This window comes from Mus musculus, chromosome 14 (assembly GCF_000001635.26).
Source record: "Mus musculus strain C57BL/6J chromosome 14, GRCm38.p6 C57BL/6J".
NCBI lineage: Eukaryota > Metazoa > Chordata > Mammalia > Rodentia > Muridae > Mus > Mus musculus.
This window is the reverse complement of record NC_000080.6, coordinates 63,003,741-63,018,386: the sequence shown is the minus strand read 5'-3', so window position 1 is coordinate 63,018,386 and position 14,646 is coordinate 63,003,741. Positions and strand designations below refer to the sequence as shown.

Sequence of the window (14,646 nt, the reverse complement as noted above, 5' to 3'; positions counted from 1 at the left end):
TTTTCTTTTAAATTTTAAAACAATTTAAAATGTGTTCATTGATACGTACATAATACATGTTGCTCAGATCCACCCTACTCCTTTATCTTTTCCTCTTCCCTTTCTGCTGAGCCCTTCTTCTTCTTCTCAATATTCTTCTTTTTCTCTCTTCCTCCTCTTCTTAATAACTCACTGATTTGATTTAGCATTGCCAAGGCCAACCGTGCATATATGGAGTGTATATCTTCTGAAGATATACACTGGTATATATGGAGTATCACAATCTGCTGAATGTTATACACATGAAAATAGACTCACAGCATGATAAGACGTGTATTTATGTGAACATGACCACCTAAGCATGAAATTGTCGTGAAGTTCCTGTTACTCATCATACCATTTATTCGTAAGTAGACAAGGAACTTGTATCTGCTTTCGGTGCCTTCTCCTGGAATCTAAGAAGACAGAGCTCAACATGTCACCACATCTTCTTCTTCTTGGATTCCTTCTTCTTCACCCGACAGCAGATGGTCCAGTCCTCGCAGTATCTGACGGCGTATTCGTTAGCTTTGCACTTCATCCTGCAGTGGCGGTGCTTTGAACAGTCCTGATTCTCAAGGAAGCTCCTGGCTTTGAAAAGAGAAGACAAATACATTTCACTGTATTGCTTATTTGCTATTATTTCTTGTGTGCTTGTTTGGGGGGGGGGGGTTGGTTGTTATTTTTTTTAAAGGATTTGTTTTTACTACTTCAAAAATTTGTGTATGGCAGCTTGGTCTTCATGTAGGTTCCTTAACAATTAGAGCAGAGGCTGTCTCTGACTCTGTAGCCGGCCTTTGGCTCCCCTTCCCCTAGCTGGGCTGCTTTGTCTGGCTTCAGTGGGAGAGGATGCACTTAGTCCTGCTGTGACATGGTGTCTTAGGGCAGGTTGGTGCCTACGGGAGGCTTCCCTTTCTCTGAGAAGGGGAGGAGGTAGTGGGGGGAGGGGCTTGTGAGGATGGGACTAGGAGAAGAGGAGAGAGGGGGCTGCTGTCAGGATAGAAAGTGAATAAATACATTAATTAATGAAAGAAGTTGTGTCTGTCTGTCTGTCTGTCTGTCTGCCACATTCGTGTGAATGCCCACAAGGTTCAGAAGAGGATGCTGGATTCCCTAGAGCTGGGGTTATAGATGATTGTGAGCCACCTGACATGGGTGCTGTGAGTCAAACTCCAAACCTTTGCAAAAACAGTGTCTTAAGTGCTGAGTCACCTCTCCAGCCCCTTTGTTGTTAATTTTTATTTTTAGTGCTAATTTAATTTTAAAAGCTTTACTTGATATGTATGAATATTTTGCCTGCATGCATGTTTGTTCATCATGTGCGTGCCTGGTGCCTGCAGAGGCTAGAAGAAGGTGTCAGATCCCCTGGAGCTGGAGTTACAGATGATCTGACATGTAGGTTCTGGGAACTGAAGTCAGGTTCCACGCAAGAGCAGCCAGGACACCCAACCATCGAGTTATCTCTCCAGCCTAGCCATTGAGCTATCTCTCTAGCTCCTATTACTTATTTTTTTGTTGTTGTTGTTTAAAATAGTTCATGATTTAAGAAAAGAATAGCAAACATTCACAGAATATAAGAAAAACAACATTAAAAATGAATGTGAGAGAAAACACAAAGAAGATGAATACAGACAAATGACAATTTCCTTTGGAAAGGGTAGTGTACTGGCTAGTTTTGTGTCAACTTGACACAGCTGGAGTTATCACAGAGAAAAGAGCTTCAGTTGAGGAAATGCCTCCATGAGATCCAACTGTAAGGCATTTTCTCAATTAGTGATCAAGGGGGAAAGGCCCCTTGTGGGTGGGACCATCTCTGGGCTGGTAGTCTTGGGTTTTATAAGAGAGCAGGCTGAGCAAGCCAGGTGAGGCAAGCCAGTAAAGAACATCCCTCCATGGCCTCTGCATCAGCTCCTGCTTCCTGACCTGCTTGAGTTCCACTCCTGGCTTCCTTGGTGATGAACAACAGTATGGAAGTGTAAGCCGAATAAACCCTTTCCTCCCCAACTTGTTTCTTGGTCATGATGTTTGTGCAGGAATAGAAACCCTGACTAAGACAGGTAGGTTAAGGGGGCAGCCACTGAGAAGGGACAGAATTATTTATTATACATTTCTACCTATGGTGGGGGAAAAAAGCAGGTTAATTCCTGAAGCAAAATTATTTCAAGTGTATTCATAGCAGCTACGTTGTGGGATCAGTCTATGTGGTAGTCCACGGATGTGTGGTTAAAGAATGGATCAGGGTATGAAGAAGGGCAGGAATATGCTGTTTGCAGGAAAGTAAGTGAGAAGACCGCGTAAAGCAAAACCTCCAGACCAGAAAGAAAGCACTGAATGCTGCTTCCCCCTCTTTTCCTCCTTTGGAGTTTGAAACAGAATCTCACTATGTAGGCGTGAATGGCTAGGTACTTAGCATGTAGCCCAGGTTATCTCTGAACTCACAATGCCAATCCTCCTGGCTCAGCCTCTGAAGTGCTTAGATGACAGGTGTGTCACTGTGCCCAGCTTTGCATGGTCTCTGTCATGTGTGGAATCTAGAATAAATGAAAACATCTAAGCAAAGAAATGAAGCTGGAGAAAGAGATTCAGGAAGGGGAGGATGCGATGCCTAGATGGGGCCCTGGGGCACACCATCGGAGGCGGCTAGACCTCTATTTAGTTTAAATGTTTGTTATTCCCTTTGCTTTCCTACTTGCCCTGGTTAGGATTTTTAGTCCTGGGTTAATATGGACTGTGAGTAGGCATCTCTGTCTCTGATCTTAGAAGTCTTCAAGTTTTCATGTTGAATATTATGAGCTTGCTGTATGTGGGCTTTCCTGTGTTACAGTGTATTCTCTTTACATACAATCTGTTGAGAGATTTTACTGTAAAAGGACACTGAATTTTGTCAAATGCCTTTTCTCCATCTACCAATAAGGATTTTTGTCCTTCATTCTGTTAATGTGGCTTATCACACTTATTCATTTGTTCATGTAGAATCCCAAGAATCCGGGGATATATGATAGAATACTGTATAGAATTACTACCAAATGAAGAATAGCGGTGCACAGCTTCAGAGACTACACAGATGCATGTCATGAATGTAATGTGAGGTAAAACTTGGCAAACACAAAAAGCACATAAACACAGTTCCATTTACATGAAGTCTGGTGCAGAATGACCAAAGGAGGTGACAGCTTATAGACACACATGGTCAGGGGGCATTCACTCATCTATCTTTGCTGCTACAGTCCCGTTTTGTCTGGTCACTCTTCTTCAAGATGCCCTATAAATAAATATGACCAGGCTAAGCCAGTAGCACTGTCTCCAACTCCCCACCAGGGATTAGTTTGGGGACCTTCCTTTTTGACACAGAGAATGCCTTTCTCTTCATCTGTTATCACTTAAGATGTGCTACATATTATAGAGAAGTGACAGAGGGTTGTGAGTCACCATGTAGATGCTGGGAGTCAAACCAGTGCTCTCAACCACTGAGTCATCTCTTCAGTCCAGTGCAACAGTTTTCAGTAACAGAACAATGATGAGCTCAGGCAGAGACAAACTTGGAAACATTGTTCCGAGTGGAAGAAGCCAGACGGGAGGGCCGTGGGTTGTATTGCTGTGTCTAAATTCAAGGTCCAGAGTGGGAGAGACCTCTAGGGCACCAGAAGAGGGAGAAGGAAGAATGTCAGGAAGGGAGAGTGGCTCCGATGGCTGCATAACTTACAAACATACTGAAACTACTTAAGGGCAAACTGGAAAAGAGTAAATTATCTCTCAATAAAAATAGAAAGCGGGGCTGGTGAGATGGCTCAGTGGGTATGAGCACCTGACTGCTCTTCTGAAGGTCTGGAGTTCAAATCCCAGCAACCACATGGTGGCTCACAACCATCCGTAAGGAGATCTGACTCCCTTTTCTGGTGTGTCTGAAGACAGCTACAGTGTACTTAAATATAATAATAAATAAATCTTTAAAAAAAATAAAAAAATAAAAATAGAAAGCAACACCAATGTTCAGGGAAATCGTTAGTTGTGGCTAGTGTGCATTCAAAATGACAAATCATCAGAAGATAATGAAAATCCAGGCAGAGGTATTTGTTATATAATACTGGTAGATTTTTAAATTTAAATTTGAAAGAGTAAATTGATGATTTAGCACATGGCTAATAATTAAGGCGAAACTGTTGTTGATTGCCCACCAGACCTCGATGGTAAGACCCTGACAAGGCCATGTGCCTTCATCACAGGAGGTAGAAGATCAGGTTGGAACAGTGATGACACGTCTTTCCGCTGACTCGCCCTCACGTTGTGGAAAGGTGTGTGGCCTTTCAGGGAGGGTCGTCACCAACAGTCTCACTCAGCCATAAGCTCAGTGTAGGATGACAATACAGACTGAGCCCCCTGGTGCAATAGCAGCAAGTCTGCCACACAGACAAACAGCCACTTTCAAATGAGATTGGGTCCTAATTCACAGGAAGATTGGTCCCATGAACACATCTGGTGCTGCAAACCTGGTCAAAAGCCAGCGGCTCAGGAGGTGGTCAGCCCTAGTGGAAGGCGGCTGCTGTTTCGCTAATGGACATGGCAGACTCATCAATACCGTCTAAGTAGCTGCTTAGGCCCATAGATCAGTGCTGCTATCAGAGCCTGGCAAAGAAGTTTCTCTCTGCACTGGGCTGATATCAGTGACTGCAAAGATGGTCACAGTACAGAGAGTAAATGACAGTGGAATACCCATCTCTAAGAGGGACATCTGTATCAATAGCCCCACTTCTGCCCAGGCCCAGGGGCAAGGATTTTGTGTTTTGTGTGTGTGTGTGGTGGTGGTGGTGGTAGTGGTGTGTGTGTGTGTGTGTGTGTGTGTGTGTGTGTGAGAGAGAGAGAGAGAGAGAGAGAGAGAAAGAGAGAGAGAGAGAGAGAGAGAGAGAGAAACCGAATTCTGGGTCCAACATGATGACTTTTCAGCACCTATGACAAACTTCACAAGATTCCTATATGGGGGCCCATCAACATTCTGCCATGGGGAGGGTGGAGCTACTGGGTCACCCTTCCTGAGTATTTATATTCAGCTAGTAGTTGATGGGGGGAGGGAGAAACATTTTCTTCAGTGATGTAACCATTGGTAATTTTCCCGTGTTCCTGCAAACGAACTCTGACACATGCTTCTATAAATAACTCTAATAGGACTCATTGAAACACACATACACACGCACATGTACATGCACACACACATTCACACACATGAAAGGAAGGAAGAGAGAAGGACCAAAAGAGAGAGAGAGAGAGAGAGAGAGAGAGAGAGAAAGGAAGGAAAGAAGGAAGGAAGGAAGGAAGGAAGGAAGGAAACATAAACAGAGACCACTATAGAAAACCACAACCAATCAGAATGCAGAGTTGTGAAGCCTAGTTCCAAGGGATAGATCTACAAAACTCTCCTGCACTGAAGGCTCAGGAAACATGGAATACAAGATGGGAAGATTCTAAGAGCCAGAGGAGTGGGGATTTTGCTATGAAATGGTGTCTCCTAATGACGTCAGACGCTACACCCACAAAGTCTCACTAACATGACTGCCTATACATGGCAGCCAAACAAGGATAGCAGTAACAGACATGCTGCTGTGTAGGGGGAAAGCCCATGAGAGACCTCTACACAAAGAACTACAGGCAACCAAGGAGCGCTGAGAGTGGGAGAAACAGTCTTCCCCAGGAAGAGCACACGGCTGGTGTGCTCCAATACCAAAAGTGTCATCCCTGAAAGTATACATACAAGTAACATCATACAGACTAAACAGGTTATAGTTACCAATATATATATATAGAGAGAGTTATACATCCCTAATGGGCATGCAACAACAATTAATTGAAAAAAAGAAGAAAAAAAGCTATGAGTTTGAAAGAGAGCATGGAAGGAGATATGGGAGGGCTTGAGGGAGAAAAGGGAAGGGGGAATTGCATAATTATATTATTATCTAAAACAAAAACCCCAAACCCAAGGGAATCTACCATATCAAACACTAACAAACAAAACAAAAATAAATCACCCCCCCAAACAAACCAAACCAACTCATGCAGGCGGAGGTAGGAAGAGGCTGGCTGGCAAGAGGAAAGGGGCTTTGAAGAGGGAGATGGGTGCAAGATGAGGGATTCAATATAACCAAAATATGTCATGTACATGTATGAAAGTGTCACAATGAGACCCATTATTATGTGTAATTAATAAGTGCTAATAAACATTAAAAATGAACTCAGGTAGAGCCTTCATTCCTACCTTATATACTCCCCACATAGACTAAGTAAAACCATAAGAGTTTCAACTGACCTTAAAGAAACACATAACACAGGCCTCTGCCTCCTGCTGGCAGCATCTGTGACCCCAGGACAATGGCGGAGGATGTGCCTCATCTCCCCTCTCTCACTGGGTCTTCTAACCCAGCTTCCTTTTCTCTACTCCTCAAATTTCTTACATACATTGCATCTCCTCCACCTCTATTTTCACGCCCCTGGAATGAAAAGCTTTTGTCTTACCCAGAGGAACTATGGATAACAAGGTGAGGACCCCCAGGATGGAGAACAGGACCCTCATAGCAGAGGAGGGAGGCCAATGAGAACCAGAGGCTGGAATGAGTAGAGCCTCTCTGTGGCCTTGGCCCAGGAGTTGTAAGTTGCCGCATGGTTATTGAACCTTTCAGTAGCAAGAACATCTCTGTGTTCCAATGAGGCTTTGAACCAGGAGGTAGCATGCAACGGACATGACCGTCATTCGCTTTAAGCACACTAATAAGCACATTTATGTAACACTGGCTGGGTGTGGGCTCAGATGGTGAACACAGAGCGGGGAGGGTAGCAACAGTCCTGAGAAGGTGAGGAGACATACAGCTAACAACCTGTGTCTTTTCATGGTTTCTGGAGCTATGCCAGTTAAGGCTCCACTTACAGAGGGAAAGTATTCCCTTGATGTGACATCATGCTGATCTGTCAGTGTTTTGAGGAATAGACATTAGGATCCAAACTATACATAGGCTAGTGAGATGTGTGTGTGTGTGTGTGTGTGTGTGTGTGTGTGTGTGTGTGTGTGTGTGTATGTGTGTGAGGGATTGGGGGGTGGGGAAGAGCTTCAACTACTATTTGAATAACTGAATGAGGCCAACTAACTTCTATACTAAAAATCCTAGTGAACACAAATTGTTCACACTTCCCAGCTGTAAAGTTACACAAGAAGAATTAAGGTATTTTAAAGCACACAGAGGCACATGACACAGGAGCCAATGGAAAGGCAACACGACCATATTTCTGACTGAGTAGATGACCTACTGGGTTCTGATGAGAGGCCCAGGGAAGGTTTAGAGAAGGCAGAGGCACTCCAGCTTTAGAAACTAAGAAGTATGTCTATATCCTTGATAACAATCTTTATAACTTTAAATTAAAAAAAAAAGTGTATGTGCCTTTGTACAGGAATGCGCACATGAGTGTAGGTGCCTGAAGCGGCCAGAAGAGGGCCACAGTTCCCCTGGAATTGGAGTTATAGGTGGTTGTGAACAATCTGAGGTGGATGCTGGGAACTGAACTCAAGTTCTCAACTGTTTGCTGTCTCTCCAGCCCCATGATCTTCATAGCTTTCCAGATGGACTCACTACAAGTTGGGAACTTTCCATCACTAAAACGGGAATTCTTTTTCTGCCAGCGCTGGCTAGGGTGCTCCTCCTGTTTGGGGGTTTCAGTGGATGGAACCTGTTGTTATGTTATCTCCGCAAGTTCACCCCGAATGTTGAGACTTTGAAGACACCATTGTCAGGACGGTGGATGAACAGAGACCTGGGAAATGGGTGGAGGTCCTGAGAGAGGAAGCACATATTTCGGACTAAGAGGGCAAGAGGAGGAAGTGCTCGAAGGGCACTGTCTGTCTCTAAGCCCAGGTTCATGTCCTCCCTCCTCTAAGTTACTGAGACAGACGCACCGGGGCCCCCACTTTCCCAGCATTCTAGACGCTCAGAGGGTAACCTATGCGATGGTCCTTGGGGGTACGTGCTGCTTGTTGATATCCCACTCAGGGCAGTCTGACTTGGGTTTTTACCATCTTTGATCAGGAGTCCAGAATTTACTGATTGCTGACTCCTTTCTGCAAACCCTTGGGTTTTTTTTGAAGCACAGTTTATGAGGCAAAGTGATAGAATTTATGAGGAGAACTAGAGGTCCTTTATGGAACACTGAAGGCACGGACTGTAGGGACTTTGAGACATCTTCAATTGATATGAGTTTCCCTGCGTGGTAGATCCGGAACAAGATGGTGCTGCCTGGGCGCTCAGGAACACTGTGTGATGCCCAGTGGCCCACTGCCGTCATAGACATCAAAGGATCAGCTCTGTTCTACCCTGACTATAGGCTGGCAAGCACCTGGGTATTGCCAGATCACCCGGGACCTCTGGGAGGGCAGAGAGAATTGCCAGTGCCTTTCTTCAAAGGTCAGAGTGACATCAGGCATTGGGCACACGTTGTTATAGCAGATGGGGAACTTAGATAACTTACTATCAGATAGTAACTTTGGCCTGGGAATCATGGGTTTTATTGAGTGTAGCTTGCCAGAAAGGCACTAGCTAGGCAATACATAATTAACACCACCCCCCTACTCAACAGTACGGACAATTCACATCAGTTTCTTTTAGTTGTGACACTCTCAAAAGCTCACATTTAAAAAGAAAACATAGAATTATTTATTCCTACTCATTCCCTGACCCTAGGTTCCCTGGTCCCCACTTTGCTTTGGGGAAATAAATGTCTGTGTGCTCTGTGTGCTCTGTGTGCTCTGTGTGCTCTGTGTGCTCTGTGTGCTCTGTGTGCTCTGGGTTAATGTTTCTGCTTCTTACCCAGTTCCTTTCCTTGCCTCTGCATTGAGTACTTTGTTAAATTATTAGTAACTAAAAAGATACTAGTAACTCTTATATGTATACACAGACACTCATGCTTGAACTTGTGTCTCTACACTGTCTATTTAACTTATCTTTGAGACACTGTTTCACTATGTAGCCCTGATTGGCTTGGAACTCACCGGGCTTAGCCTGCTTCTACTTCCTCAGAGCTGGGCTTCAAGGCTACCTATACCAGCAAACCCAGCCTACTCCGGATTTTCTTTCTCACTCTATTTTTTCATTAATTAGTTCATTTATTCACTTTACATCTGGGTTGCAGCCCTCCCTCCTCTACTTCCAGTCCCACCCTCACAAATTTCCCCCATCACCCCCCGCCCCTTCTCCTCCTCAGAGAAGGGGAAGCCCGTCTTAGGTACCTGCCCGCCCAGGGACAGCAAGTAACAACAGGTCTAAGCATATCTTCTTTCACTGAGGCCCAATAAGAGACCGGCTAGGGAAAGGAGATTCAATGACAGGCAACAGTTTTCAGAGGCAGCCCCTGCTCCAATTGTTAGGGGACCCACATGAAGACCAAGCTGCATATCTACTACAAATGGGGTGGGGCAGCAGGTGGAGCTAGATCCAGCTCCTGAATGCTCTTTGGTTGTTGCTTCAGTCTCTGTGAGCTCCCATGGGCTCAGGGTAGTTGACTCTGTAGGTCTTCTTGTGGTGTCCTTGACCCCTCCAGCTTCCTCAGTCCTTTCCCTGACTCCTCCCCTAGACTCCCTAAGCTCCATTAAAAGTTTGGCTGTGCATCTCTGCATCTGTTTCTATCTGCTGCTGGATGAAGCCTCTCGGGAGTCAGTTATGGTAGGTTTCTGTCTGTAAGCATAGCAGAGTATCATTAATAGTGTCAGGGGTTGGTTCTCTCCCATGGGATGGGTCTCAAGTTGAGTGAGACATTGGTTGGCCATTCCCTCAATCTCTGCTCCATCTTTATCCCTGTGCATCTTGTAGGTAGAACAAATTTTGGGTGGAAGGTTTTGTGGGGTGGGTTGATGTCTCTCCCCCTTCACTGGAAGTTCTGCCTAGCCACAGGAAGTGGCCACTTCACTCTCTATATCCCCCTACTGCTAGGAGTCTCAGCTAGAGCCACCCCCAGGGAGCCTCCCCCAATCCAGGTCTCTGGCTAGTCCCAGAGATGCCCCCACCAACTCTGCTCTCTCTCCCAGGCCTCTCCCAAAACCCTCTCCTGCACCTGATCCCCATCCCTGTTCCCCTTCTCAGCTCCTTTAAATATTATGGCTTTATTTGAAAACCAAGAAACCAATAAGATTCTTAACAACATAATACGTATACTATGCCACTCTAAAAATTTTTAAAAATTCTTACTATTTTAGATTATTTATTTTTTGGTCACATTTATCCCTCTCAGTTTCTTGTAGTAGTTTGAATGAGAATGGCCTCCATACATCCATATGTTTAAATTCCTGGTCCCAGTAGTGGAACTGTTTAGATAGGATTAGGAGGTGTAGTCTTGCTGGAGGAGATATGTCACTAGGGTGTGTGGCCCAGTCTTGCCTCCCTCTCTCTCTCTCTCTCTCTCTCTCTCTCTCTCCCCCCCCCCTCTTGTGGATCAGAAGTGAACTCTCAGCTACTGTTTCAGCACAGTGCCTGCCTACCTGTCTCTATGCTCCCTGCTATGATGGCCATGAACACTCTGAAACCGTGTGCAAGCCTCTGATTGAATGCTTCCTTCTACACGTTGCCTTGGTCATGATGTGTCACCACAGTGACAGGATGGCAACTGAGACAGATATGTTTCTACTTTTTAATTCATGCTAATCTCCGCACAAGTCCAATTTTAGTATGTGCTGCCAAAGCAAACAATGCATACCAGTTATACAAATTATGTTCAATGTAACCTTTCCAACGTGAATATATCATACTTGGATCATGCCCAGCCTCCTTTCAGAATAGTGTGAATATACAGAATGGGCTTCATGGACATCCACAGTATCTTTATTTGTTCTTATTTTGTGTTTATACTTTCACTATTTAAATGTTATAAAGTTACTTAAGGGGCTTTTGTTATATATCTGTTGAGAGTTTGTCTTTTAATGTTCATTGTAATGCTAAGTGCTGACCTGGAGTCAGCACTTAGCCCCTGAGACCCATATTAATTTTGATTGGTGAATAAAGATGACAACAGCCAATAGCTGGGCAGAAGAGACATAGGTGGGGTTGAGGTTTCTGGGACTTGGGCAGAGAAGGAAAAAGGAGAGAGAAGCCATCATGGAGTAGAAGAAGAATGTACAGGAGAGGAGAAAAGAGAGCAGCCATGGGCTAAGGGCCAAGAGAATGTGGCCCAGAGGGCTGCCTAATGGGAACTAAGAGTAACCCAAATGAAACATAGAAAGTAATAGTGGGGTTATTGGTAGGAAGGTAGATTCTAACAACATGGAGGATAGGCAGTTGCCTAGCTATTGTGCTGCCTAAGGCATATTTAAAAATATCAAGGCTGTGTTTTTCATTCGGGAACATAAATGGTCTAAGGCAGGTAGAAACCCCACACCAGGATTTATAATACTTATTGCTACATATATTCATCAATTTCTGGTCAATATTTTCTTACCTTATGGATCCTAGTGTTGCAGGTACACTTCACTTATATATGGAGGGATGAAAAGAGACTCTTAGTGTGCACTGGGCTCAGGTCAGGTGGTGTGTAAATGTCTATTCACCCAGGTAGAGCATGAATATTAGACCAACAAGACGTTTCCCTCAATTTTTGCTTGGTGAGCCAATGAATTTACTGGGGGTTATTTAAAACAGCATGAGTGAGGGAACACTGCTTGCTTATAGGAACACTGGTGAGTATTCATATGAAGATGCATCGCCAGAACCCGCCCCAGCATGTTTGAGTGCAGGGAACCATAGTAGAGTTGGCCCAGCTTAGCTGCCTTGAGAGGCATGTTCATAGGTTTTTTCAGGGTAGAGTCCATAACTCCTGAGGTACCATGTGCTTTCCAGTTCCTGAGAGACTTATGCTCTCCCTCAGGCAGTGAAGCAGTCAAGCCTCTTCGTGTTTCTCTGTATGTTCCTTTGGAAGTCAAAAAACAAAAGCAAAAACAAAAAAAACATGGAAGGTTGACAGGACAGTTGGTCTTAGACATTAATCTTGTGTCTCCTATATAGCTCGCAAACGTTGTATTCTGGCAACTGCAACTATATTGATTTTGGCAATTGCCATTAATATTCTGCATCTGATAAAGGTATAAAAAGTCGTGGTTGCTCTCAATAAAATTGTCACAGTCTCAGTTGTGCTGTGGCCTCTCCCACCTGAGCTTGATTTAATACCTTAAGGCCATATCAGGTGACCTTGGCCTGGCATGTAATTGCAGAGGTTTACAGTGGAGGACTCATGAAGTGGAGGCTCCCTGCCCAACATGCAGGCAGTTCCACCAAGGAATTTCCTCTTCCCCGATAACCATTTATGCTTAGGAGCCTCATGGACCTTGTGACTTTCTGAGCTTCCCAAGTCTTACAGGGGCTATAAGAGCTGTGTGTCTTTATGAGTCCCCTTCCTCTGTCTAGGATGAAATGTTTCTGTTCTGAGGAAGTAGGTTCACACTGCACCTAGACACAGAGGCCCCATCTATCTGGCAATTCCAGATTGTGTGAAATTAACAAGTTACCACTAATTACCATAAGGCCTAACAATGTTTATGTTTATTTTGTGTTACTGGGTATTCTGAGCAGTGTGTGTAGTGTATATATAATTGTTACTTCCTCGTATTGAACTGATCTATTTATCCCTTCTTCTATCCTTCCCGTCTCAGTTTGGGAGTATAGCTACATCTGCTTACATCTTTTTTTTCTACTTACATGGGATAGCTCTTTCCAGCCTTTCACTTTAGTGTTCCTATGTTTTTTACTGGTGCGGTAAGGAAGGTGCGCTTTCAGAAGGCGTTGGCACTGGAAAGCAGCAGTGGGAAACAGGTGAGGGGAAGGAGTTCAGCCTCCCATCACAAGGGTCAAACCTCTTGGTTCCTCAGGTTTGGGGGAACAAAGCATTCCACTGTGCTGAACACCTGCCACTGTATTGTACGCTACATTGTCTTGGGTTCTGCTTTGTGGGTCTATATAGGTTTATGGGGCTACAGACTTGGGGGCAAGTATGATGGAATCCCAGAGATGTTCATTCACTGAAATTAGTGTTCTCCAAGGAAGCATGGATCCTCACAGTGATTGCTGTAGACAATGTTGTGGTATCTCAGCTGAGTAGGGGTTAGGGCAAGGCAACTCTTATAAAGGCAAACATTTCATTGGGGCTGGCTTACAGTTGCAGAGGTTCAGTCCATTATCATGCTGAGAAGCATGGCAGCATGCAGGCAGACATGGTGCTGGAGAAGGAGCTGAGAGTCCTACATCCAGATCTGCAGGCAGCAGGAAGTGAACTGCCTTGAGCTTCTGAGACCTCAAAGCCCACCACTTACTCATGGACCTCCTGCAACAAAGCCACACCTACCCAAGGACACACCTTCCCTTTGGACCTATGGGGCCATTTTCTTTCACATACATGTCTTAAGGGGTTAGCTTCCTTTCCTTGTTGCGTCGCATGGCCACTCACTCCAGAATGCCATTGCTTACTCCTTTACTTCTTCTTGTGGAGGAGACAGCACTGTAGCTTCTACGTTGCCTTCTTTTGATCTTGCTGTTTCCTTTTATTTAAAAACATAGTTAATATTATTATTTTGTGTATGTGTGTGTGTGTGTGTGTGTGTGTGGTGGGCTGTTGTGTGGGCGCATACATGGGTGGAGAGCTTGCCTTGATTATTTTTATTTCGTGTAATTGGGTACTTGAGCAGTGTGTGTGTGTGTGTGTGTGTGTGTGTACACACACACACATATATAATTGTTATTTTCTCTTATTGAGAGGAATATTTCCTCTTATTTCCTCCACATCTATGTTTTGAGAACATCTCTCACTAAAACTGAAGCATATCACTTTGACTAGGCTGTGGCCAATGAGCTCCTAGGACACTCCTGTTTGCCTCCTATCCCAAGATTGGATTTACATTCATATGGCTCCATGCTAGGCTTTTAAACGGGACTCTGAGGATCCAACCTCAGGTCTTTGTGTTAGTGTGGTGAGGGAGTGGAGCCATCTCCTGGGCTTTCTTGTTTTGTCACTTTCCATTCCCTATTCAACCTTTTGCTCTGATGAAAGGTGAAGACCACAGGAGTCTCCATACTGAGTGAACTAAAGCGTCCCAACTCACTAAAAGATCTTTATGATGAAGAATTAAAGACCAATGCTCAAGTTCTCAGTTATTTGATCGAAAGCTTTGGATTCCAGTGTGAGAAAGATAATTTCATTTCATGCATTAATTCGTTTGGGTTTTGATGTCTTAGGGCTTTAGATTGTCTTTAGATTTGTTCCTTGAGTTTTGGTTTTGTGAGACCCTGACTTAGAGCGTTTCTCCCTGGAAGGTAAAGCCCCTGGACGTTCCCCAAGCTTGTTTTCCCTGATCTCTAAAAATGCAGCCAAAAAGAAGCTCTTTGTTCTCTATAGATAGCAAAAAGCCTTTTTGTTTCTGTGCCTTACAGCCAGAGATGCGATAAATGTAGGAAGACCTACAAGGGACATAGAGATAGACACCGGAGAGGAGGCTGCAGCTCACTCCCCCCACCCCCTCGCCAGAAAGGAGCTGTAGCCAACTCTCCTCCCAACTCCTCCCAATTCCTTAGCTAGCTGTTAAAAGCCCCCTACTGTCACGGCTCGGGGTCGAACTCCCCTGCCCTA

General features: G+C 44.5%; 1 protein-coding gene across 1 annotated transcript; it reads right to left on the bottom strand.

Annotated features, from left to right (window-relative positions):
* Nucleotides 1-298: 298 nt before the first annotated feature.
* On the bottom strand, nt 299-6,616 carry Defb43 (defensin beta 43). Its single transcript, NM_001039121.1, has 2 exons — nt 6,520-6,616; nt 299-609 (listed from the first exon to the last, which is right to left on the bottom strand). The coding sequence occupies exons 1-2, from the start codon at nt 6,575-6,577 to the stop codon at nt 458-460; spliced, it is 210 nt and encodes a 69-aa protein (NP_001034210.1). The 5' UTR covers nt 6,578-6,616; the 3' UTR covers nt 299-457.
* Between the last annotated feature and the right edge of the window lie 8,030 nt (nt 6,617-14,646).